Source organism: Chlorocebus sabaeus, chromosome 2 (genome assembly GCF_047675955.1).
Source record: "Chlorocebus sabaeus isolate Y175 chromosome 2, mChlSab1.0.hap1, whole genome shotgun sequence".
NCBI lineage: Eukaryota > Metazoa > Chordata > Mammalia > Primates > Cercopithecidae > Chlorocebus > Chlorocebus sabaeus.
The window spans coordinates 84249375-84276849 of NC_132905.1; the positions used below are offsets into that span (position 1 = coordinate 84249375).

At 35.0% G+C, this 27475-nt stretch overlaps 1 protein-coding gene across 2 annotated transcripts in view; it reads left to right on the forward strand.

Moving 5' to 3' along the window:
* Window positions 1-27475, forward strand: part of TMPRSS15 (transmembrane serine protease 15) — a 136386-nt gene that overhangs the window by 8888 nt on the left and 100023 nt on the right. For both annotated transcript variants that reach the window (XM_073010272.1, XM_007966679.3), the window contains 3 exons: window positions 13825-13976; window positions 17973-18008; window positions 24599-24730. In XM_073010272.1, the coding sequence (XP_072866373.1) occupies window positions 13825-13976; window positions 17973-18008; window positions 24599-24730 (320 nt within the window). The remainder of the gene's footprint in view (window positions 1-13824; window positions 13977-17972; window positions 18009-24598; window positions 24731-27475) is intronic.

A 27475-nucleotide genomic window follows, 5' to 3' on the forward strand; every position in this document is an offset into this window, starting at 1 on the left:
TGAGTACAGCTCAAAAATTTTCTACTGACAGAAAATTAGGGATCTTTTTGCTAATATTTGTAAAACGGCATCACTATACATAGGAAAAGAGGAATATTTAAATTTTTCAACATTTTTTGAGGATTAAGCAAAGTGGCACAGCATAAACTTTCATTTTAGTAGCAAATAATAATAACTTTTGAAAATTGATCTTATGTTAATACGTTTCTCTTGACAATAACATCTTGCAGAGACACATGGAGAGGGCTGAGGTTAAATGTATGCAGATGCAGATATAGTGTTTGATTTGCTACAAACATTTGGAAAAAGCTTGCTCATCATTTAATAAAATAATATTGTATCACGCTGCTTCATTTATACTATAAATACAAAGAGAGAAGATACTCCTTCACTGTTGTACCCAGAGGGTGTAACATTGCTTAAAGTAAAGTAGGTGCTCAATAAACTAATGAATCTTACATTAATAATGTAACGATGTAATTCCACACTATGAATGTTTGAATCTGTAATATATGGAAATTTTTGTAAGAACTATTTTCTTATTTCTATTGTAAGGTCTATTTTCTAAACAATTAGCTTTTGTATTTCTCACAAAGAAAATTGATCTGTGTGCTGTTGTTGCTATTGTATCATGAAGGAGAGTTGGACAATCTTGCCAACATCTCTCTGAACCTAAAGTTTTCTAAGCTACAAACTACCAGTGGGCTTCTTGAGTAGAGATACAAGCCAACAGGAAAGTTAAAAAAAATTATAAAAGAAAGAAAAATGTAAATTTATAAAATTAAGTTAAAAATGAAAAAGACAAAGGGAGAGAATTCCAAGAAAAGAAAAAGTTAAAGACTGATCAAGAACAGGGGTATCTGAAGAAGGGAAGGGAGCAAAGTCTTCACAATAATTCACATTTAAAAAGCACAGAAAGAAAGACAATATATTACAGAACCTTGGGGAAAACGCAGATCCTATGACAAGCTGACAAAAAGGAAACTCACTGGTTGAGTCTCTATTTCAGGCCAAGCCTTTGGTGACTTAAGTAATTTTTTTTTTTTTTTTTTGAGACGGAGTCTCGCTCTGTCGCCCAGGCTGGAGTGCAGTGGCGCAATCTCCACTCACTGCAAGCTCCGCCCCCCGGGTTACCGCCATTCTCCTGCCTCAGCCTCCCGAGTAGCTGGGACTACAGGCGCCGCCACCATGCCTGGCTAATTTTTTTAGTAGAGACGGGGTTTCACCATGTTAGCCAGGATGGTCTCAATCTTCTGACCTCGTGATCCACCCGCCTTGGCCTCCCGAAGTGCTGAAATTACAGGTGTGAGCCGCAGCGCCCGGCTGTAAAATGTATTTTCTTGTTCATTCCTCACCAAATGACTGTGAGGGAGAAGCAATTATTCCGACTTAAATAAATATGACACCGAGGCTTGGGAAAAAACTAACTTGCCTCAAATCACACAGCTAGTAGGTGCTGGGGAATGTATTTGAATGGGGTTTTGTTGTACTGATTCAGCATATGCTCTCCTTCCAAATGAGAATGTTGAAGTAGCAGAACCCAAAGAATATAACAACTTCTAGGGAGGCGGGGTTTGCTTTTCACCATGGATGGGTGGACTCAAGGTGCAATGGAACAGGAAACTTCTCTTTTCCTACAGAAATAAGAAGGATGACAGTAAACCTGGAACAGGAAGGAGAACAAACGATGAAAGCCAAGATGAGCATGCAGAGGCATGACTTATGCCAGTCAAACATCTAAGTAAGCTAGACTGATGGCAATAGTCCTTAGTAACAGCTGGCCATCTTCCATACTCCTTTACCATGAAAGTCAGTAAGTCTTAGTTTTAGGCAGCTGGTGCACTGCAATTGAAGGTAGCCGAAAGCTCTAAGCCCACCATTTGAAATGAAAGCACAATATAGAAGCTCTATAGCTGACGACAACAGCCTCCCTATAGCTTTTCAAGACACTGCTGCCTACAAAACCTGAATATTAATTCATTTTACTTTTATTCATGTATTATTTATTATATGCCAGGCCCTTAAAAGTACATATTTTTTGTGCTTTTATGCAGCTGATAGTCTAATAGAAATTATTACAATTTTCTTGTCTACATTGTCCATTGATATTTAAGGTTTATGTCTTCAATTAGATAAATCATAAGGCATCATAATAACACTAAAAAAATTCAGATATTTTACATTTTGCTCCCTAAAAATTACATTATTTTTGAAAAGGTTAAGATACTTTAGCCCTATTTTTATAAAGAAAAATGGCAAGTATATATGGACTGATGGTGTTTCTGGTATGCCAATTCACTCAGCAAACTACATTCTCAGTACTAATCAGAATATCACCACAAACTTGTCAATTTGTTCTTCTGTGTACCATCACTATCATGTCCTAGTGTATGTCACCTAATGCACTCCTCACTAGGGGTTTGTGGAGTTTCAGATTGTCAGCCTGTCATGAATTATTAATGTATGGTTCAGAGAGGCTAGGTTATTTTTCCAATGTCATGCTGCCATTTACTTTCTGTCTAAAACATTCATGCTGTCCTCTACTACTAATTTTTATATTTAAAAAGCACTCAAGACAGAGAGTGAAGCAGTGAAAGTTAAGGTTAAAGAGTCACATATTCAGGAACTGTCCAAGCAGTGTTTGCTGTATGTTTCTCAGTGACTACTGTCCCTCCGGGTGCCTTATTGGGTTCATTTGCCAAATTGCCGTAGATCTTTGTCCACGCAAGCCCTATGCTTGCACCTTTAGTTTTCCTTGTTCTCCACTCTGATTTTTAACCTTGTGTAGGTTAAAGTGCTCGCTAACTTTATGGGAAAACTGATGGGAGAATCTATACTCAGACTAGGGTAAGCAGTACCTAAGTTTACAATCTTTTTATTCTCTTATTTTTTTTCCTTTTTAATGGTTATGCATGTGTTATTCTTCTGTGAATTAACAATGCTAGTTGAAAAATACTAGCGTATAGAAAAATACTCAGAAAATCGACTGGAATGAGTTAAACGAATGGAGAAATAACCTTTATAAGAAGCTGTCACTGGATTTAAAGGTGTACTGGTCTATCCAGAAGTCTATAAGGGACTTACCTATCATTTAGATTGTGATACTGTTAGAATTTAGTAGCAATGTGTTATTTTTTTCATAATGACCTCGTTGTTTAGCAAAAACTGGAGGCAAGTTGGAAATGAGGTAGAGAGTCTACAGTATCTCTGTACAGTTTATATGGTTCATAGATGCATCAAAAATATCATAAGTAAGTGTTTGTGTGTGTGTGTGTGTGAGAGAGAGAGAGAGAGAAAGAGAGACAGAGGGAGAGAGAGAGAGAGATAGAGAGAGAGAGAATGCTATACATGAAGGTTTAAACACCTGTTTGGTTAGAATGAAAATGATCATTATTTACTTTTTCTTTACCTCCTCCAGAAAAATGACACATTGTTGTGGTTTGTTTCATTGGAGACTTTTAAAATCAGTTCTTCAAATGTGATGTGATAGAAACTAAGTTACCTTGTACTTTCTGTATTCTTCAGAAAGCAGAATTTTCCTTATCTTCCAAAAATAATCTTTATTCAGGGTTAATATCCCTAAAATTCTATGAGAGATATAGCATCCTTTGAAATACAACATGAATTGCTAAGTTAAAATCCTCTTATAGTGGAATAAAGATAAAGACAAAAAATATAAAATATTGCTCTGTGCTTTGCACAAGGGGAGAGTAGAATCACTAAAAAGAGTACTTTAAAAAATAGGCAAAACATATATTTAAGAGATACTGGAAAACTGAAGCCAATATTTTTATCCTGTCAACACAGAGTTAAATAAATATTCGGGTAGTCATCCATTGATTTGCTTGCTTATTTATTTAACACACATGTAGGGCTTACTTACAAACAGACATTTAACTAGGTTCTGAGAATACAGATATTAAGAGAAAGGCTTTTATTAAAGAGCTCACTCAACCACCATCATTAAGACATTCTAATTTGTACTGGTGTATTTAGAACTGGTTTTCTCTCTCTCTGTTTTGATAGGCTATTTGGTTTTTAATTGCCTACTTACAAAGGGCACCTCTGGGTTAAGTGACTAATATATAACAGTCATTAATAATAAATTAGGCATGAGTAACCTGTGATGATGAAGGTATCAGATCTCTGCTATGAGGAATTTAAAATATTGTTGGGGAGATACGACAGAGTCAAGAGATTTTTACTAACGTTATTAGGCATTACGTGGCAGGTTGTATATACAGTTTGTGTGATACTGCAAGAAAAATTTTTTTCTTTTCTGATGTAGTCCAGCCTTTGCTTGACTGCTTTGGGCTGGAATGCTCACAGACGAAAGGAAATTCATTCTAGTCCAACAAAAGAAAGAGATTCCTACTGCTTAAATTTAATTTTCTCATTTAATGTAACTAACAAAAATTAGTCATCTTTTTTCAATATTGCTGTGAGCATCCTACAAACAGCCTATTGAATAATCATGATTATTACTATATTTTGTTTATTGCTTTATAACTGTAGGTACTAGAACATGCTTTGTTGTTGTCACCAAATTGTTTCTTTCTTTTATTTTCACCCGTTGATCCTGCTTGTAGTTACTAGATTTTTAGAGAACAAACGTCTCTCCATCTTCATATCTCAGTCTTTTAAATACCTAAAGACCTTTTCTAGTTCTATCATCCTAAATGCAGGTGTACTGCACAGCTCTGTCATCAAAACACACTCTGGCCTTCTGTTTCTCCTCCCCCACTCGACATAGCCTTCTGCTTCAGTCCTGCCACATCATCTGTACATCCTCAAAACTATCCTGCTTTCTCTCTTTTATCTGTTTTCATTACTGGCTGGTAAGGCTCTGTGTCCCCACTCAAATCTCATCTCAAGTTGTAACCCCCTTGTGTTGAGGGAGGAAGGGCCTGGTGGGAGGTGATTGGAATGGGGGCAGTTTCTCCCATTCTGTTCTCATGATAGTGGATGAGTTCTCATGAGATCTGATGGTTTTATAAGTGGCAGTTTCCCCCACTCTCTCTCTTTCCTGCCACCTTGTGAAGAAAGTACTTGCTGCTTCTCCACCTTCTGCCATGATTTTAAGTTTCCTGAAGCCTCCCCAGTCATGCAGAACTGGGAGTCAATTAAATTTCTTTCCTTTATAAATTACCCAGTTTTGAGTAGTATCTTTATAGCAGTGTGAAAAAAAGGCTAACTGGTACCAGGAATGGGGCACTGCTATAAAGATAACCGAAAATGTGGAAGTGACATTGGAACTGGGTAACAGGCAGAGGTTGGAATAGTTTGGAGAACTCAGAAGAAGACAAGAAGGAGTCTGCCCAGAGATTTGTTAAATGAATTTGACCAAACTGCTAAGAGTGATATGGATGATGAAGTCCAGGTTGAGGTGATCTCAGATGGAGATCAGGAATTTATTGGGGAATGGACCAAAAGCTGTTCTTACTGTCCTTCAACAAACAGATTGGCAGCATTTTGCCCCTGCCTTAGATATCTGTGGAATTTTGAACCTGAGAGAGATGATTTAGGGTATCTGGCAGGAGAAATTTCTAAACAACAAAGCTTTCAAGAGGTGACAGAGTATAAAAGTTTGGAAAATTTGCAGGCTAACTATGTGACAGAAAGAAAAACCCATTTCCTGGGGAGAAATTGAAGCCAGCTGCAGAAATTTGCATAAGTAATGAGGAGTCAAATATTATTCACCAAGACAATGGGGAACATGTCTCCATGGCATGTCAGAGTTCTTCATAGCAAGACCTCCCATCACAGGCCTGGAGGCCTAGGAGGAAAAAATGGTTTGTGGGTTGGGCCCAGGACCCCACTGCTATGTACAGACTTGGGGCTTGGTGCACTGCGTCCCAGCCACTCCAGCTCCAGCCATGGCTAAAAGGGTCCAATGTATAGCACAGACCATTGCTTAAGAGGGTGCAAGCTCCACACTTTGGTGACTTACACATGGGCCAGCAGGTACACAGCAGTCAAGAATTGAAGTTTGGGAACCCCCACCTAGGTTTCAGAGGATGTATGGAAACATCTGGATATCTAGGCAGAAGTCTGCTGCAGGGGCAGAACCCTCCTGGAGAACTTCTGCTAGAGCAGTGCAGAAGGAAAATGTGTGACTAGAGCCCCCACACAGAGTCCCCACTGAGATGACTCTGGAGAAGACAACCACCATCGTCCAGACCACAGAATGGTAGATCCACTGACAGCTGCACTGTGTGCTGGAAAAACTGAAGACACTCAGTGCCAGCTGTGAAAGCAGCCTGTGGGAGTTGGGGAACTGTACCCTTCAAAGCCCCTGGGGTGGAGCTGCCCAAGACCATTGGAGCCCAACCCTTGCATTAGCATGCCCTGGATGTGAGACATGGAGTCAAAGGAGATTATTTTGGAGCTTTAAGATTTAATGACTGCCCTGCTGGATTTCAGATTTGAATGGGGCCTGTAGCCCCTTTGTTGTGTCCAACTTTTTTTCCATTTGGAATGGTAGCATTTATCCAGTGCTTGTAACCCCTTTGTATCTTGGAAGTAACCAATTTGTTTTTGATTTTACATACTCCTAGGCAGAAGGGCCGTGTCTTGTCTCAGATGAGACTTTGGGCATTGGACTTTTTAGTTAATGCTGAAATGAGTTAAAACTTTGAGGGACTGTTGGGAAGGCATGATTGTGTTCTGAAATGTGAGGAGATGAGATTTGGGAGGGGCCTGAAGCAGAATGATATGGTTTGGCTCTGTGACCCCACTCAAATCTCATCTCCAATTGTAATCCCCATATGTTGAGAGAGGGACCTGGTGTGAGGTGATTGGATCATGAAGTCAGTTTCCCACATGCTGTTCTCATGACAGTGAGTGTGTTCTTGTGAGATCTGATGGTTTCATAAGGGCTTCTTCCCGCTTCACACTCTCTTCTCTTCTACCATGTGAAGAAGATCCTTGCTTCCCCTTAGCCTTCTACCCTGATTGTAAGTTTCTGAGGCCTCCCCAGCCATGTGGAACTGTAAGTCAATTAAACCTCTTTCTTTTACAAACTACCCAGTTTCAGGTATTTCTTTATAGCAGTGTGCAAATTGATTAATACGCTGGCACTCTCATTTTTCTCCTTATTTTTGCCTCCATTCTTATGTTCCATCCTTACAACCCATTACGAACTAGTCCATGTCACCTTTCCAGGGACACTTAACTGACACTCTAGTCCGGGTTGGGTGCTTCTTCCCTCTGCTCATTTAGCACCATGTATGTACATTTAAAGTACAATTCTCACACTATCACATAATTGCTGATTTGTCTATCTCCTTACTAGACTAGGAGCTCTCTTAGGGTGGAGAATTTGTCTTTGATACCTGTATTTTCAGAACCTAACTAATGCCCACCACAGCATATGTATTATATAAAGTCCTAGCAAATGAATGAAAAATTATTTAACAGCTGTTATTAACATAATCAATATTATGTTAGAGGTTAGCATCTTTTCATTTAATCTTCATCCTATGAATATTATGTTAGAGATTAGCATCTTTTCATTTAATCTTCATCCTATGGCTATAAAAATAATTATACAGTTATCATGGCTTTAACTCTTTATTACAAGAAATAAACTAACTTGAGAATTCTTAAATAGTTCTCCAAAAGCACAGGCATGTTACTGTGTGAAAGAATCCCTTGACTTGAAAGGGTGGGTCATGGAAATTTTGTGAAAAATGTGGGACAGTGTCTGAAAAGCATAGATAGGGACTACTTGAGTGGAGAAGTCAAGGAAAGCCATTTCGGATAATAATGTAGCATGTTGAGGATATCATAGAGTTGGCATTGATGGCCACTAATAAGATGCTGAGACATCATGAATGTGCTAAATATAAACCTATGAGTGTGACAATGAACTCATGCCATAGGGGACTGGCAGGACATTGGAGAAACACAGTGAGCCTGACTTTATAGAAAGTTTAGTCTCACATCTCAGATAAGGAACAATTGAATTGAAGATCCTAAGGACAAAATAAGTGGTATGTGATCATCACAAAAGTTCTGACATCAGGAACAGAATCCTTAGTTTTAGTGACCAAAAAGAGATAGGAAAGTCAAATCAAAGGTAAAAGAGATTATGCTTAAAAAAACAATGGCAGAAGGTCAAATGAAGGTTATTTAATGGTGAGAAGAAACCTCAGGGCCTTCCCATCTCCTATTGGAACAAAACTTGATGAATATAGACTTTTATGTATAGTCCTGATAGGCTATGAAAATCTCAGGATTTTTCTTTGATATTTAGGAAATAATCTTTTATTTCTCTAAATAGAAAAATCACTATATTTAAAAGTGTAAATTATTTGAGTTTAGGAGTTGTTTCTTTCCCCTCCTTTAAAGCTACCAAGGGGGCCAGTACCATGCCCAAACCTTGATAAATATTTTATAATGAGTCTCAAATAATGTACTTCATCAGTGAAGTAGTTTCTATGAAACTACTTCCCTCCATCCCTCCTTCCCTCTCTGCCTCCTTCCCTCCCTGCCTCCCTCCCCTTTCTTTCTTTCTTTCTCTCTTTCTTTCTTTCTTTCTTTCTTTCTTTCTTTCTTTCTTTCTTTCTTTCTTTGCTTACCTATCTATAACATTCTTTACTCCATTGCATATTTCTGACATGTTAATCCCAGTAGCTGCCCCTACGCCCATCTGCTGTCTTCATTCCTACCTACAGTACATAGTCCCTTCCCTCTTTTTCCAGAGTGGATAATCTCTTATAGACTCTTTCATTGGTCCAATTTCAGAACTAAAAGGAGAAACACAGACATGCAGGAAAGGTTAATTATTTTAACTTTTTCAAAATGCTAATAAAAATGTGTACTTGGTCTTTATTTGGTGAGTGTTACACTACACAGGCAAGTTTTATTTTTTGTTGGTTCACTTTAAGCTATTTGTCTACTTGGAGGTGAATGAAACAAATTCCTTATTTCTGGTTTTGTGGAGGACTGAGTTTGCAGAGCTGCAGTAAAGCATCAATTCAGATTTATTTCCAAAAGGCTTTAACCTCCTTTAAGGAGAGGTATTCTAGGTGTCTGCCTCTCTTGAATTGGGCTCTGCCTAGTGAAATCCATACAGAAAGCACAGTGTCCATTGCAGAGTTTATCAGAATAGTTTTGCTAATTGAACCCTTTATGTTTACATGTCTACAACATGCTGGATAACTTCACTTACATTAGGTTGGGAAATTTTGATGAATATAGACTTTTATATACAGACCTGGTGGGCTACCAAAATCCCAACTTTTTCTTTGATATTTAGTAAGTCATCTTTTATTTCTCTAGGTGACAAAATCACCACATTTGAAACTGTAAATTATTTGAGCTTAGGGATTGTTTCTTTCCCCACCTTTATACCTACCTAGGAGGCCAGTACCGTGCCCAAACCTTGACAAATATTTTATAATGACTGCCAAACAATGTACTTCATCAGTGTAGAGATACTTCCCTCTGGTGGTAGCTGAGCTGCTATTAAATCAGAAGTGAGTTTTTGAAAAGTGAAATGCAAAGGAATTTCATGAAAATGTCTGTTAGATAAATTACTTGTTGTTATTTTGGGAGACCTAGAAGAGGATAGAAAACGGAATTGAGGAGTAGGAGAGAGAGTAACGATGAAACATTCAAGATTACTTGACCTTAAATAATCACCTACAAATAGATGTATTCCACTCATAGGAAAAAGTAGCAGACTCATTATTCACTTTATAAATTATTTTAATTTAAAAATCCAATGGATAAAATCGGAAAACAGAAATAACCTAGGTCTCACCTAACAACACCCACATCAACTGTATATATGTAAATCTTTTAAAATACCTATTTACATTTTTGCTATAGATTTTAATTAAACTCATACCGTGTGTGTATATATGATCAAATTCTAGCACTCAGAATACTAGAGTTAGTCATTGAACTATTTTCTCTTACTTTCACAATATTTAATAGCAACCTCTGCCACTTACTACTTGTATGATTGTGCTGTATGTGTGTGTGTGTGTGTGTGTGTGTGTGTGTGTGTGTGTGTAGCTACTCTTTAGGGTAAGCAAATGGTTTGGTCTATTTGGGGAATACTTTCAATCATTCTGCTTTGTGGAAAGTGCTTTCACTCAGAACATTTAGCATTTGATTCTTCTAATAAATAACTGTTTATCCTTTGTGGCAACATGCAGTTTCTTTTGCCCTTTGAGCACAGATAAGCCACAAAGTTAGGAAAGGAAAGACTTCTGTTTACTCAGCAACCCTAAAGGTTACCAGTATCATTAAGGAAAATATGAGATAAGCAATATCTTGCTCTATTACACTCAAGCTTTCTATACAATAGTAGGATTTATCTGCCTTAGCGAAAGACTGTTATTTTACTAGTACTAGTACTTTGAAATGAAAACGGTCATTTTTTTAACCTAAAGGAAGAACTCTCACTCATTACTAAACAACTAAACAGCTTCAGGTTTCTTATGAGGTGAATCACAAATGATTATTACGACTTTTTAAATTTCTCCTGTATCTCTCTCATCTCAACATTTCCACTAAATAAGAAAATAAACTTTAAAGGCTACAACTTTATGTGGATATAGGATATGCAACTCCTATCCTTGCAAAGTATAAATTATTAAACATAATGCATAATTTACAACTAAGAGAACACACCTTTCAAAGAAAAATGTTTTATGCCTGAGGATGAACTAATCCAGTTACTTTCAACTCAGTGAAGCAAAATTCCAGATTTGTATTTTCTTTGCCCCAAATACCTTACCTCTTTTACTCCATAACTCACATAAAATGAAAGCAAGTGTTTCAGTCAAATTAAACCTGTGAAATTACATAGAAATAAAACAGATTTAATCAGAATTTAAGTTTTCTAGTCTGCAGCCAAAGATAAAATGAAGATGGGGGATTGGAGAGAGAGAGAATAATTAATATTGTTCACTCTCACTTCATTTTAACCAATTCAATCCTGTCCATTTGACTATCTTGGAAAGTGAGGTTGATTAGGAAGATATAATGTAAAAAAGAAAAAGGAGTAGGAGGAAAAGAAGAAGGAAGAAGAGGAGGAGGAAAAAAGGCAATACTCTATCTTTTGAAAGTATTTTAAGAATAGATATCTTTCCCTTCTCCCCAAAAATATCCAATCAGCTATTTTTTTCATCTATTTGTATATAAAGTTCTGCTAACTATGCAACAGAATAAAATACCTGGACATGCCTTTAGGGTAAATGTGCTGTAGCCTCTTTCCTGCTGACAAATAGTTCAGAATAGAGTGGATAAAAGTGTTGTTTCCCATCTGGGGATGGGAAATATATAAAAACACATTAGGGAAACAGATTCTCTAGGTTTCTTTTCTATCTCTGACACTGATAAGCTATATAACCCTAGGCAAAGTTACCTACATTACTCTAAGCGTCAGTGTCCTCATTGCTAGAATGAAAATATTGGCCAATATCAGGTTCAAAAATAGAGTAATTACCTTCTGTTCACATAAATATGGAATAGGGACTGACAGTTGTATGCTTGTTAGAATTTTCAAATTTTCCATTAACAGAATGCATGACTAAAAGTGCCTTAAAAATAAGTGTTTATTGGCCAGGCATGGTGGCTCACGCCTGTAATCCTAGCATTTTGGGAGGCCAAGGCGGGCGGATCATGAGGTCAGGATATCGAGACCATCCTGGCCAACATGGTGAAAACCCATCTCTATTAAAAATACAAAAAAATTAGCTGGGCAAGGTGGTGGGCGCCTGTATTCCCAGCTACTTGGGAGGCTGAGGCAGGAGAATCGCTTGAACCCGGGAGGCTGGGGTTGTAGTGAATCGAGATCATGCCACTGCACTCCATCCTGGCCACAGAGAGACTCCTTCTCAAAAAGAAAAAAGTGTTTATCTGATATCACAAGAAATCTAGAGGTTTTAAAGGAGGTTAATTCAGTAGTACAATAACAATGACAATGACATAGTCAGGGCTTTGAGTACTTTCCTTCTTCTACTACACTATCTTTGGCTTATCAACCATGGCCTGACTCATGGTCTCAATGTAGATGTGGCAGTTTCAACAAATTATGTAGACCTAATAATGTTCAACAATGAAGGGTAGTAATCTACTATGAGCTGTTCTTTCATTAAATATAAAAAAGTTTTCCAGAAATTTCCGTAAGTCTTCCCTTCAGATTCTGTTGACCAGAGCCAGGTCATACACCCGTGAATAAAACCATGTTTGGTATAAAGAATGGTTAAAGAAGATGTCACCTTTCCTAAGAAAATGGAGGCTTATTCTCCAGTAAAATTAGGGGTTAGCCAGCCAGGACACGTGTGAAAGAGTAGATGAAGGTAGTGTCTGTGACAAAATGTATCATTACCAAGGACAACAGTGATTTCATGTATGGGTAAGTTTGGGAAACCCTGAACTAAACAGTTACTAGGGAACCTTCTCATTTACAAGATTTGGTTACTATATTTTAAGTAAATGATTAGAAAGTTACACCTTCTAACATTTTAAATAATTTATTTAATACACGTGAATTATAAAAATATTATATCTTGTTCATTTTAAAAATGAAAGACCAGCTACCTGGAAATGAATCACTGTGAAACTGAATAGTGCCATGGACACAAAGAAGGAATATGCTCCCCCTAGTGGAGATGCTGATCTACTGTGATCTTTCAGGAATATTCTGGTTCTATATCCAGTCAGGGAAGAAAAAAATAACATTTTTTGTAGGCTCTATTAGGATAGATAGATGGACAGATAAATAAAGAACTCGACTTGAGAAAATCCTTCAAGAAGCTCATAAACTTACATATATCACAGAATATATAACTCCCATGATTCGAAACCAGTAAACATATCATGCAAAATTTAGTTTTCCCTAGTCTATCTTTTAAGGAACCAAGTATACACTGAGTGCCCAGAGTTTACTTAGGGGTATAGAATAAATATCAGAGCTATAGTTTGTATGCTAAGTGGTCATACCCTAAAATGACAGTATATGGCAAATAGAAATGTAAGCAGGAGTGCAAAAATCTCTCCCAAGAATCCCTATTCAACAAAAATTTATTCATTTTTCTCTTTCTTTACACTGAAAAAAAAGTTACCTTTTAAAGTGCATAGTACAGAGCAGGGGATAAAATAAAGGGGGAAGATGATTAGGGCTATATGGCTGAACTCTAATGCTATGTTTGGGAATCATGTAGGCTAGACCATCCCAACTCATGGAACTGAGATTGAATTTCTTGTGAGTCCCTAATAGACCCAGATATCCTTGTTTTCTTTCTATCCCTTGAAATCAGGGCATAGTTTGATATTTTATAATAAGCAAAATAGAGAATAAGAGGCAGATATAGATTAGTTGCCATAAGCTTGCTATCAGGCCTTTTAAAACTATGTAGAAAAATTTTCTTTGAAACCAGTGAAACTACTTTAGATTTCCCCCAACTTAGAAATTATCCATGAAAAACTACAAATCTATACCCTTCTTTTCTCCAAACAGTAAAATCAGACTAAGTGCCAAGAAACCACGTGATTTTAACACAAGGGTTTCAGGAACATCCTGGCCTGGGGATGAGTGCTCGAACGTGGAACTCAGAAAACTCATATTTCAATTTTGCATCTACTTTGGAGTTTCTCTTCTCAAAAAAACATTTAGTCTTTCAACCAGTTTTTCTTTCCCTCATGAAATAAAGATAATATTTGAAGTAACCTATCTTACACACGTGTAATGAGAATTAGCAAGATGATAACTGTAGAGAATTTCAAAGACATTTAACATGAATTGAACACAAATCAGTTGAAGATGGCTGACTTTTTCCTCTTATATCATCTTTTGCTTTGCAGAAATGGCAGCATTATAGTCACATTTGAACTTTTCTTTGCCCAGTGGGTGTCAGATGAAAATGTAAAAGAAGAACTGATTCAAGGCGTTGAAGCAAATACATCCAGCCAACTGGTCACTTTCCATATTGATTTGAACAGCGTTGATATCCTAGGTATCTGTGAACATTATTTGATTTCTTTGAATCATTAAGCTATGAAATTAAAATTCTAGCAATATACCAGGGAGGAAGTGGAATCAGGCTTGACCTTAGGAACATGTCTTATTGCCTGAGGTGCCACATTTACATGAGAAAAGTAAAATCTGAAGAAACCATATTTGAAGAAACTTAACAATGAGAAAAAGTTTATAAAATATCAAATACCAAGGAGATTCTGAAAGTGTTGGCATGCATAGAAGTTTGTGGGTCTTATGCATTCTTTGCACTGGTCAAGCACACCCTAACTTCAGGAACTCTCTCTAGACATTGTTAGATTGTAAAATCCGGTGGCAAGGTCCAATCTCTAATTGAGAAGCTAAAAAAAGAAGAAAAAAGTAGAGTCAATGAGTTTGATCCTTTCCAGTTACTTACTTATAAAAATTAAATATTTATTTTAAAATGATAAATAATTTTAACATAAGAATAAACCAAAAAAGAATATAGAACATCAAAAATAACAAAAAACATGTTTATAAATGTTTAGATTGTTCCAAATTTTCCATTCTAACTATCCTTCTTTCAATTCAATTCAACAAACACGGTGTCCTTATTGAGTACTGTTGAGAACAGTAGTAATTTGCCAAGGTCATCCAGATTCAATCCCTTACCCATAAACCTTGGGACCAAATACATTTTGGAATTCAGAAATTTTTGGATGTTAGAAAGTTAGCCAATACATACATAGCTACGCTGAGGGGAATAAAGAGAAACTCTAAATAGCCTAACTATTCAATGAGTTCAACTAGTTTTGCTACAAAATGAGATCAGTCAGTATATTTGCCTCTAAATCAAATACAAAAAAAAAAAAAGTTTTGTTTCTTTAGTTTGTAATAGTAGATAGACTGTGGATCTCTAGTTGCTTCTCTTTAGAGCATTGTTTCATCAAGCACAGTTTCCTTTTTCATTGAGTCTCCTGCAACATCCTGCAGCTCCTGTTCAGCAAGAAGATAAATTCTTAGTCCTTCCTCTACCAATGGTTTGGACCCATGTCACAGTTGCTTGAGCAGAGACTGTCCATTTTGAATCTTTGATTCAGATGAGCTGAAAACTACTACTGGCTATTATTAGCTAGAACAGGTGGTTCACCTATCAACATTTTTGCTCTCCACATTAATCCTCTTATGTGATGTCATTACTATCCCCAAATCAGGGAGAAGACCAAAACACAGATACTTTTGGTAAATGGCCTTTCTCACACAGTCATTTAGACTTAGGCATTCTGACCTCTGTGGTCTGATCCTGATGTCTGTGCTCTTAACCTTCATACTAGTTTGTTCGTAATGTTTTTATCTTTGAACGATTTTAATTGATTGTTTTTATGGTCATTTTTCTTTTTTGGCATGGAAAAATAAATACTTTCATTTTTTATTTTTTAACTTTTAAGTTCAGGGTACATGCACAGGTTTCTTGTATAGGTAAGCTTGTGTCATGGGAGTTTCTTGTACAGATTATTTTATCACCCAGTTATTAAGCCTAGTACCCATTAGTTATTTCTCCTCATTCTCTGCCTTCTCCCACCCGCCATCCCAATAGGCCCCAAAGTTGTCATCTTACCATCTCTATTTGAATGGGCATTGGTTTCTGATAGCCTGTTCTGGCAAGCAAATTGACAGATATGCTGAAACTTATTTTCATGATTTCCTATATTTGGATCATCTGAGGAAATAGAGTTTGTGATTTTTAAAATTATATGTTTATTCAATGAAACCATATCCTTTGAGTTAATTGAGAATTAGTATCACAAGCGTAATAAACTGTATTACAACATCAGCCCAAGAATATTCTCAAAAAGTAGAAGTTACATTTAATTTGTTGAATTGTGTTAAAACACATTTATAAACACAGTACCAAGCTTAATTGTAGGTATTTCAGTTTAATATCCATTTGTATCGTGAATTTTCAAATTTATAAAGTTTTAAAATTAGTTAAGAATTACATAGACATCTTGAATTTTTGTATAATACACTGTCAAATGTAACAAAAATTAAATCACATTCTTATGAAAAGTCACATAAATTTTATCTTCAGTGTCAACACTCTACCATGTATCATTTACAAAACTTCAATAGGTTTTATAGAACCAACACAATTCAAAAATGATGAAATGCTGAAATAAACTAGTTAGTAGAAAAGAATATACTTCTTAGCCCACTTATCATCAATATAGTTTTGAATAAAAACAAATTCACCACATGATGATTTTTCATGAGATATGCTTTGATTTCCTTTATATCTCACATAGGTGAGTCTATACTTTTAAAACTATTAAACATGTTAAAATTTGAAGAAAATTGCCAGCTTTTGTCTTTTACGTGCAAAGCACTTTTTACTTATATACCACTTAGTTCCAAGGAAATATTAATTATGTGAAAGATTGTTTTGCAATTGTTACCTTCATATGTTTTAGTGTAAAACAAGGGGTTCTAGGTATGCCAAGATTGGTGCATCATGTTATATTAGTTGGCTAAAATGTAAATTATTCTATGTAACTATGATTAATAAACAGATCTCTTTCTTAGATAAAAAATAAAGCAAACTTTTTGCATAAGTAAGTTGTATAGAGAGAATATGCAGACTCTGGAAATTTATCAAATGTATTGCAACCAAATAACAAATAGGAAGATTTAGCATGGGAGAGTATAAAATAGGAACTCCAAAGGATCAGATGTCCTTTGAATGAATATTCAAGTTGTACTCAATGTTTTGTAATGTATTTATATCATAAACCCATGTGTCAAATCAACTTGACTTTATTCCAGCATCTTTGGAGAATTTCTCTACAGTAAGCCCTGCAACAACTTCAGGTCAGTGTTTATGGCACTTTTTAAAATATAACTTAGGGATCATCAAACTCTATGACCTAGGAAAATATACATTTTTTTCTTGCAGCTATTTCTGAGGCATTTAGTCTTCATATCAATTTATAAGAAGCTTATATTGGTTAGCAATAATATAGTTCGTAATATTATAATGTTCCTAATGCCTCATCACTTATGCCAAGGATATACATTTCCAATTTCAATGTTCCTTTCATATTTTAAAATTTATATACATATATATGAGAGACATATGAGTGTGTGTGTGTGTGTGTGTGTAAAATGTCTCCATAAATAGCTCCAATCATGGTGCCTTGGTGATGAAGCTATGGCACTTGTGAGGTCACTAAGGGTGAGATAAAGAAAGATCACTTTCAGAGTATATTTCACTTTGGAAAGGAGAATCCAAGCTTTATGTTAGCTACTCTATTCCAGCATTTTCTTCACCCCATCTTTCGAACTACAATTATAAAACTTCATAGTTATAAAACTATGAAGATATTACTTTTGGTATAATAATCATGACCATTTTTATAATATTTGAAGTCTTATTTTTTAAGCCATCCTCTTTAGCCCAGGTACTATATTTTACAAACATTACCTATTTCAATTATTAGAGTGATTTTGTACAGAGGTCATAATATTTTTCTATTTGAAAGAATAAATTAAATAATAAGTAACATGCCCAGGGTCACACAGCTACTAAATGTTAAACTCAGAAATCAAAAGCAGTTCCTTCTGATTCCAAAGCTCATGGTCTAAGCATATCCCATGCTTCTCTTTCATATACCATCAACTTAACCTGGAACATTTACGTCTATGGTCATTATGACATTAATGAATACTCGTATTTAGTTATTGATCATTGAATAACCTTGTCTTCTTTAGTTAGAAAATAAAAGATGAGTTAAAAATCTAAAAACCTCTACTCTACAACTCTAAAAACATCAAAAACATAAAAGATTTATTCTTAAATCCAAATACAAATGACATACTTCTAAATGAATAAACACTAATAATTTATAGTAACTTTTAAAATTCTTAGGTTAATTATTATACAGAATGAATATACAATAAATTCCTGGTAATTAGTTTAAAATATGTAATAATTATTTTAATATAATTTATTTTTCAGGCAAACTAACAACCACCAGTCATCTGGCAACTCCAGGTCAGTTTTAATAATATTATTTTTTTTGGAAAGAAAGTTTTCACTTACATTTTATTTTAGGCCCCTGAGAAGTCTCTGATGCCTTAGCAATAAATATTGCACCTATTTTATAGACAAGAAGCCAAGAGCATAAAAGTTTGCAGTTTTAGCCCTGGATTTCACCAAAGTAAACAATATATTTAGGGCTAATGCCTGAGTTGTCAAATTTCACTTTTATCCTCTGTCTATTACTAACATAACTGTGATTATCTATTGATAAGAATGTTACCCATAGGATCAAAAGGTTTTCAATTAAGGAAGCAGATTTTATCAGATATTATTAATTTTTTTCCTCTGATTATTCTCTCTGCATACAAGTTAGACATGCTTGCTTTCTCCTGTTAACACAGTACTTGTGGCCAAAGCAGAACCAAAGTAGCCTTGGATTCATTCATTCGAGAATTTTAAGTATCTACTTTGTATCTTTGGTGTGCCAATTTCTCTGCATTTCTAGGAATTGTCTGCTGTGCTTCTGTCTGTCAATCAACTAAAATACCTTCTCTGGTCCTGACTTCATCTTCATATAAAATGTCCTGGGTGTGTCACTAATCCCTTTAAGCAAATTAAATAAAGGCAATATTGTAGATCTTCATATAGCTCCCAACAATACCACTACCATGTTATACTATTAAAATTTACATAAATGTTGTATACATAGAGGTAAAACATTTGTAAAATTATAAAAGCCATTCTTAGCAAGGATAAAGAATTCTTGCATAAAAATTGTTGGTGTAATATTTGAAAAGCAAAGCAATACATAAATCAATCAAAATGCTTTAGGAAACAAGCTGTCACAATTCTAAAACCCATAAAGATCTATTATGATAGCCTAAGCCTGTCTGCAGTTGTTTTAGGTTATATCCAAACGGCAGCACAACATACTGACCAAAAAAAAAAAAAAAAAAAAAAAAAAAGCCTGCCACTGAGCCCACATTCCTGTCTCTAATGTGGAAAATTATTTACAGCCTCTCAACTCCCCTTCCAACACACTTTGAACAAATGCTTTTGGGATTGATAATGGCTAATTCTTTTGCTTTCAAAGCAAACTGAATAAGTAAGATAAATATATTTTGAAAACTACGTTCCAAAAACCTTGAAAGTCAGTAACAAGTATCCAAATTAAGGCCATTTTTCTATTTGTTTAGAGGTTCATCAAATGATTAATTCAAAGTCGTTAGGGCCCTCTTAGTTGTATAAAATGTCCTAATAGTAATATGTAGAATGTATTAGGTAGAAACAGTGTTTTAAATAAAGCAAGAAAGCACTGGACTTAAAAGAAGGTTTTATCCTTTACTATTCTGAAGACATACCTGTTAAAAATATAAAGAATTGGCTGAAACATCTGCCCAATTTCCTCTGAGCAAAGAAGGAAACGATGAATGAGGGATCAGAGAGTGTGGGAACGTATGTCAGCCATATTTTTCTCTCCTGGTCAGTGGAGCAGAAATCTTCTTTTCTACATGTAAACTACAGAAATGGGGGGCAGTGTACACTTAACTCTGTCTTTCACATTTTGTGTAATTGATAGTCAAAATAAAGATCAAAATGTAACATAAATTCTCAATCACTAAAAAGACATGGGTGAATTCACGCATTACCTAATTTCAACAATCAATGTATATGTATGTGGCAAGCTATCTAGCCTATTTGAACTTTATAAATTATCTGGAAAGTAGATTAAAATACATTTCTTAGAGGATGAACATGAGAATTGAAAGAGAGATAATACAGATACCCACTGTACCGTGGTCAATATGGTGACTCCCACAAAGGAGCAGGAGGAACAACACCAATACTAGATCCCTACTTCTTCCCTCTTCTGAGTTTGATGAAACAGAATCGAACAAAACAACTATTTGGATACTTTATTTAAAAGATTCACAAAAAACTCTAAATTTAAAACAAGATTGTTATACTGGGTAATGCTCATTTTGATCTGAACTTTTATTTCTCCAAAAACACTTTGTTTCTAAACATTTCCTGTTATCAGAGACAGTATTAGATTACCTTAATCAATTATCAAAGTATTATTATAAGGTAAGTAGGTGGTGAAATATCATATTCTTTTTCTTTTAAGTGAATCCACGTACTACATGAGTGCCCAATCATCCTTGCCGTTTATTCCTCTCATATGGCAAGATACTATGTATTTATAGAGGGGAATGAGGCAATTAAACGTGAAAATTGCATTTTCCAAGCAGTAATTTATTATGAATATGACTTTCAGGGATTTTAAGTTTATTCTCATTTTTATATGCCTGGAAGGCAGAGTTTGAGAAAAATCAACAGATGCATGCATCATATACCTGATATTAGTACTGTTATAAATTCTGCCAAAGAGAATTTTTTGTGATAACGGTACAAAGTTCATGAGGATTATGCTCTATCATTCAACTGCTTTTGTTGCCAATGACCTGTCAGTTTTACTAACCCACTTAGAACATTAGCGGAGAAGGACTGGAACTGAGGCGACATTACACAGATTAATTTCTGGAGCGCTACAGAGTGCCTAGAGCGGGTGTTTTGGCAATTGCTCCCATGTTTGAGGGATTTCTAGATGACAGCTTGTTCTAGCCCTTTGTTACTTACTGTGTAGGCAATAGCTGCAGAAAACAAAAGTTTCACTATCAGGATCTTTCTAAGTCTCATAAAGTATGTAATCTTGCTACCAATCCACTGTGTGAAAGAGTTTGAGGACTGAAGAAAAAGAATAATTGGTTGATTTAGTGAAAAACATGAAATTGGGCCAAAACAACCTAAGGTAGAATGATGTTCCCCGATTTAATTACTTTAAGACTAAGATGCAGAGATTTTATCTGATACCAAATGCATGGTGACTTTAAGAATTGCTCTTTTTCTGCACTTGAGAAAACAACATTTATCCATTACTAAAACACTCTCCTCTAACTTAAGACATTCCTATTCACATGGTATCAAGACTACTAAAGAATCTTTCCACCAATAATTTCATTTGGATTGAAAAGCTACAGTCTTGCTTACAATAAAATTTTAGATTTGTTCTATACAGTAAATGAGAATTTCTGTAAGGTGGTATCTATTTTCCAATATAGCACAGTGAAATAAAACTGGTCTCTAAAGGCAAACATTCATGGCTGAAGATTCTGATTCTCCTATTGAGTAACCTATCAGGATCTTGGGCTTAATTTGTCTTAACCAGTTTTGGCCACCAAGTACTATTATCCCTTTTCAAATTGTAGGGACAATAAAAATCTGTGATTTCCAAACTATGGTTTCAATTTATCATGTTGTATGTAACATCTCTTACAAATTATTTGGAAGGCAAAAAATAATGGATTTTAGTCTTTTTACTCTCCACGATGCCTAGCACAGAGCCTGCTCTCAGTAGGCACAGGAGGCTCCTAGTGTCAAATCACTGGAAATTGTTTGGGCATTGGATCACTCTGAAATAATCCTCTCGGAGTGTATACTGAATTTTTCATGTTACAAATACAAATGATTAATTAAAGCCTTCTATTTGCAGAACTGCAATATAATTCACTGGTGTGTTTTCATAATATGTCAAAAGTTAGTGTCCTGAAGGTAAAATACCACATAGATTACAGAAAACAAGTGCACTTTTCCCCACTGAGTTAATAATGCCTAATATTAAGGAAATTCGATTAGTTGTTAATAAATGAAACCAATTATTCTCTTTGTTTTCTTTAACTAGAATTGACAAAGTCCTTTCCTAAAAATTCTCTGTTAGGAAGCACAATTTGGTACAGACTTCTTAAAAAAAAGAAATATTGGAACAAAAATTAAGCAATGAAATGCAAACCAAGTAATACTCAAGTCAAGAACTCTAATTTGAGAGTGCAAACCCATTTAAATTAGACTGGCATCTGGGTAGGTGTAACAGCTAATGTTTTAATTGATTTTTGTTAGAAATTGTAATCATATATATTCATGTAAGAAATGAAAGAACGAGAGAGAAGACTCAGTGAAAATACAATCTGACAAAAATTTTAAAACTCACTACCATTGTATAAGAATGACATTCATATTTTTCATATTAGTTTTAATATGGGAAACTTCTGTTTCCTCATGGACCAAGTCATTTGAAGAGTGTTTATGAAACAGTCTGGAGAGAGCCAGAGTGCAACTTAAGGGTACCTCATATTCCAACTTAAATTCAAAATACTTCAAACTAGACTCAGTTTATAACCCCACAATTTGTTCATCTCGTGATCATTACTGCAACGAATGGCCATTAGTAACCCAACTGGTCTCTTCAGTAATTCAACTGAATTACTTAGCATCCCATTCTCCACCTTCACTAATCTTGTTCAGAAGCACACGTGGTCACTGAAGCTCATCAATTTTACCTGTAAAGTAGCAACTGAATCCATGGCCCATCTCCTCTGCCATTGTGAGACTTCTGCTCTCATCTTTCATGTGGACCCTTGAAACAGCTTCTCGAGTCATCTTATTCAAGTGATGTTTCACACGTTTCACATGGTCCAACAATTGCCTTTAGGAAACATGGACTGGTCATATTGCAGATAGATGTAAAATCTTCCAGTGCCATCGCCTATTGAAAAATATCTCTAACACTTAACAAAGATAAAAAGATTCGCTAGAATCTGGTACCAAACTCCCTTCCTGCTATGCCTTCCATAAACATCCCACTATCTAGGTTAATGAGACTCATCTGTTTCTCATACATTGATGTACTCCTGACACATCACTAAATACATTCCATCTCTCTCTCCTCCTGGTGCATTTCTAGGTATATATCAAAAACTAATTTAAATATGACCGTTTCTGTAAAAATGTCTTTAATTCTTGCCTTAGAAGGAAACTAATTGCTTAAACTTTGATACTCCCATAGCACTTTTTAAATCTCTCTCTTTAAAATATAATTTGTAAATAAACAAGTTCCCCCACTGAACTTCAAGCTTCATAAAAAGAGAGAGGCTCTGCCTTACTCATTCTTTTATCTCCATCTCTTAAAATTCCATGACAAAAATGTGTACAAAATAAATACTTGTCGGGTCAACAGATGATTATTGATGAGCTCAATCGAGTCCAAGTGGTATCACTTGCTGGTGTGGTTTTGGGGTCCGATCTAGAGTTCAACAGATATTGAACAGAGACGTGATGTATCAGGAACTGAAGCTCCCATGAGAAGCATTAGGACAGCCAAAGTGATGTATGTTCCTAGCTGTATCCCAAATTCGTCTTTGAAATGCTGAATACTTGGAATTCTATTAGCTACTCGTAAAATAAGACACAGTTTTAAGTAGAGTGCTTTCTTTGGTTTATGTATTTATAAAGCACGTATGAGATTCTATCAAATATTATGCCTTTTCTGGATTAACAACTCAATGGTTAAGGACTTTTGATGAATAGCTCTTAAATATCAACAAATATATGCCTTTGAGTTTATTAAATAATATTTTTATTATTATTTATTGTTTTCCCACATGGGAGTACTCTGTCATTTGAGAATGGCTTTGAGCTTTACTCTGTCCTATAGTTTTAGATGTTGGGTGTTCCATGAATTTCCCATTGGTTTATATTCATTTTAATTACAGCCAGTTGCAAATGTCTAATTTAGTTGTACATAGACTCAGCAAAAATTTATAAATGTTTTTTGTTAAGAAGTAACTTAGTAGGTTCATTGACACAGGCATTTTTACTTTTCCAATTAATTTTACAGAGCAGAAGGAGAAATTTCAGATTTTCATATTTTTAAAACCCAGCAGATGGCAGTAGAGTTCTGGCTTTAAGATTAAGAACACTAACCAAAAAGAAAACAAAAATGCTGATGAGTTAAAGATTTCCAAAACTTTGCACCGTCATTGTTATTATATTCAGAGGCAAAAGTATTCAAATTTCCACGTTGGCCTAAAATTTTTTAAAAAGTCTTTATCTTGTAGGCATATAAGAGTATGTCTTATTTTCGGAATTGCTCTTAAATTTTCCAAGTTAATTTCCAGAAGTAAAATGTGTTTCTTGGTGCATCTCTAGACTTAAGTTGATGCAAATGGGGCAAGTGAAGGACAAGGCAGGCTGAGAGGTGCACATGGTTCGGATCCCCTCCAGAAGATGGCACGAAACCCTGCAGGGGTGTGTTTACGGTGTACCCCCTAAGAATCTCTGACCCCAAGAACAAAGAGAGACTGAACAGAAATAGCCATTGGGTTTCTTCATCATTCAATGTCACAATGCACTGGGAATTTTAAGTGTTTATCTTACTTTAAAATGACTTCGGTTGGTAAATGTACTCTACGGAATGGAAACCTTGACTTAAGCCACTATATTTTCAAATAATAAGCTTATGAGTAAATGAAGTGGCTGCTAGATGTTGCAGATGATGATAAGCTTCCCAAAATTGCCCCTCATGAAATTTCAAAATTTAAAATGCTCTAATTTTACAAATGATTGATTTACAAATGAAATAAATATTCCTATGGCAGTTGAAGAATATACATAAGTAAGAACCCCAGTGGCAAAAAGGCCTATTAAATATTTAAACATTGCACATATCTCATCAATTGGAAATTAATTTCCGTTGTTTTTTAAAGGAAATGTCTCAATAGAGTGCCCGCCTGGTTCAAGTCCTTGTGCTGATGCTCTAACGTGTATAAAAGCTGATTTATTTTGTGATGGAGAAGTAAACTGTCCAGACGGTTCTGATGAAGACAATAAAATGTGTGGTAAGTTCTCCCCACTACTCTCTGTACTTCTGTTTTATCCTCCCTCACTGTAGACACACAAACACACACACACACACACACACACACACACATTCTAATCTCAAATACCTGAAACTACTGAAGAATGAGCTATTTAAATAGCTATTTTTATAGTATAATACAAAATCTAAAAATAATTGTATTAATATTTTCCTAAACTTTATAAATAATATTAAACATGTTAATTAACTAAACAGAATTCCATTTGATCACTACAGAAAGGAAGATGTGATTAACAGTGTCTGTCATAAATGTGGGGATGAGTGTTGCTAAATTTTCATCTCTTCTTTATGTTAAGCTAATCCAAACTATTGTTAATTTGACTTATTCGATAGACATTCTCACTTCTTACTAATGGTTTTCACGTTTTTTCACTATCATATCAGTCTTTTTCTCTCAACATTTTAACAGTACCTAACTCAATGAGCACCATATTAAAATTTTAACTGTTGCTTTTATTTGCCTCTTGTAGTTCTATAAATAATAGAAATAAGATATGAATAAGAACGTAATGCCTCATAAGTAAAACTTCTGTGTTTCATTTGTATATTTTGGCATTTTTTTGAGTGTTAATGACAATAATGTTATTTTATTATTATTATTATTATTTGGCACTTAAGTAGCAGTTACCATATACCAAGCATGACTCTAGTTGATTTAAACTACATGTTTACTCTTTGGCTTATTTCTTCATGTTATAGCTGGATTCCACTTAGGAAAGTTTACTAGAAAGCAGCATCTAAATAGGTAATTTATTTTTGTATGTAACACATTTGAGAAGATTTCCACATAGAACTATAATAGTTCTCCCTTATTAGCGGTTTCCACAGTTTCAACTACCTACTGTCAACCACAGGGCACAACAGTAAATGGAAAATTCCAGAAATAAACAATGTATAAGTATAAAGTTGCACATCATTCTGAGTATTGTTATAATTGTTCTATTTTATTAGTGAGTATTGCTGTTAATCACCTATGGTAGGTGTGTATGTGTAAGAAAAAAAACATAGTAGATATAGGGTTCAGTACTATCCATAGTTCAGGCATCCACTGCAGGTGTTAGAATATATCCCCTGTGGATAAGGGGAGACTGCTGACTTTGGATAAGTCTAACTGATATTTTGTTTTATTTAACAGAAAGTATTAACTGCACATTTTTTGGTATGGCTTATAATCAGTTTTAAAACTATCAGTACAATTAGTGCCCAAAGTGTGTTAAAGACCGTAGTTACTATTTGCTATACTTTTCTATTATTTGTTATACTTTTCTCACCTTGCTTGACAGTAATTAAAGACGAATATTCCAATAACGATGAAAGTTTTCAAAGCTACCTATCCACTCGGTACACATTTTAAAAGCCAGGCAGTTAGTCTGTTTCCCAGTACCAACTCAACGAAAGGCAGCTCCACTACAGAGACTCCCACTAAGCAATCCCAATGCAAATGTTCCTGGATAAAATTCAGACCTTTAAAGTTTAACTACATACTCTGAGGTGCACTCAGAACATATTGGAAGAAAGTGCAGGCTACAGAATATTTTTAAATCTGTTTTATATAACTAAGTTACTCAAAGAAGAAGAAAGCAATGTTCTTGCTTTGCTATGGCTTTCAGGCATTTTCCAAAATCTTTTCAGGGAGAATATGATACAAGTGTGCCATCATGAGGTAACAAAGGTGATGTTGATTTCTGTTTCAAAAACAATAGTGTACATCAACTTAAACACATGGCTTTAAGTCAATATAATGATGATCAATATCCTTAAATAGAGGAAAAGGCGTAACTACCAAAATACATGAATCAAATATTGAAAAATGTATGCACCTATTATTTTGTTATTGTGCTCGTGGTATTCATAATTTTCATGATGAACTAATATCAGTGCATATTTAAAAACCACAGGAATATCATGCAAGTGTGATAATTTGTCCTAAAATAAGTTTTAATGCTATGAATCATTTTTCTAAGCCACTCAAAACTCAGGAGATGAGCCTCAGTATTAGAACGGAAGTAATTATCTAAGTTTGCTTTAAAAATATAGTCGAACTGCATTGTTACTTCTTAGAATCACAAAGATTTTTTTGTTTATTGAACCTTAGTAGTGACCAGCCGTTCATGTCACTAACTCTCTCAAGCATGCACACCGTCTCTTTCCATTTTGTCAATTCTCTTTTTTTTTTTTTTTTTTTTTTTGTTTAAAGTAAGTTGTGTCTATTTGGGTGAATAAACTCGAATTATTTGTGGGATACTATTGTTTAAATCAATCAATCTATTTTTAAACAGAGAGAATTTAAAAGTACAAGTTGCTTTATTCATTTTAAGTTGCTTCATTCATTGACTATGGTGAGCCCACAAGCCTAATGACTTTCAACACCAGCTCAAACTTCCAGCAGCATTATTTCCACCTGAAAGCCGCTGTCCATCAATCTATATTCACAGGAAAAATTACAAAATTAACTTAAGATAATTTTTCCAATATGAAGTTGACCTTTACTCTCTCTCTCTCTCTCTCTCTCTCTCTCTCATTGATTTATTTACTTTTATGCTCCAACTGGGAGCTCTAATTCTGGTTTGTGTTATAAATAGAGTCATATTAACGTTGTCTTCCTCATGCAACTTCCTCTTTTAGTCTTTAGTTATTTAGGTTTGCACACTTACAGCTGACTATAGCTGAAACAAGATTTCTTTAAATTGTTTTTGTCTTCTGA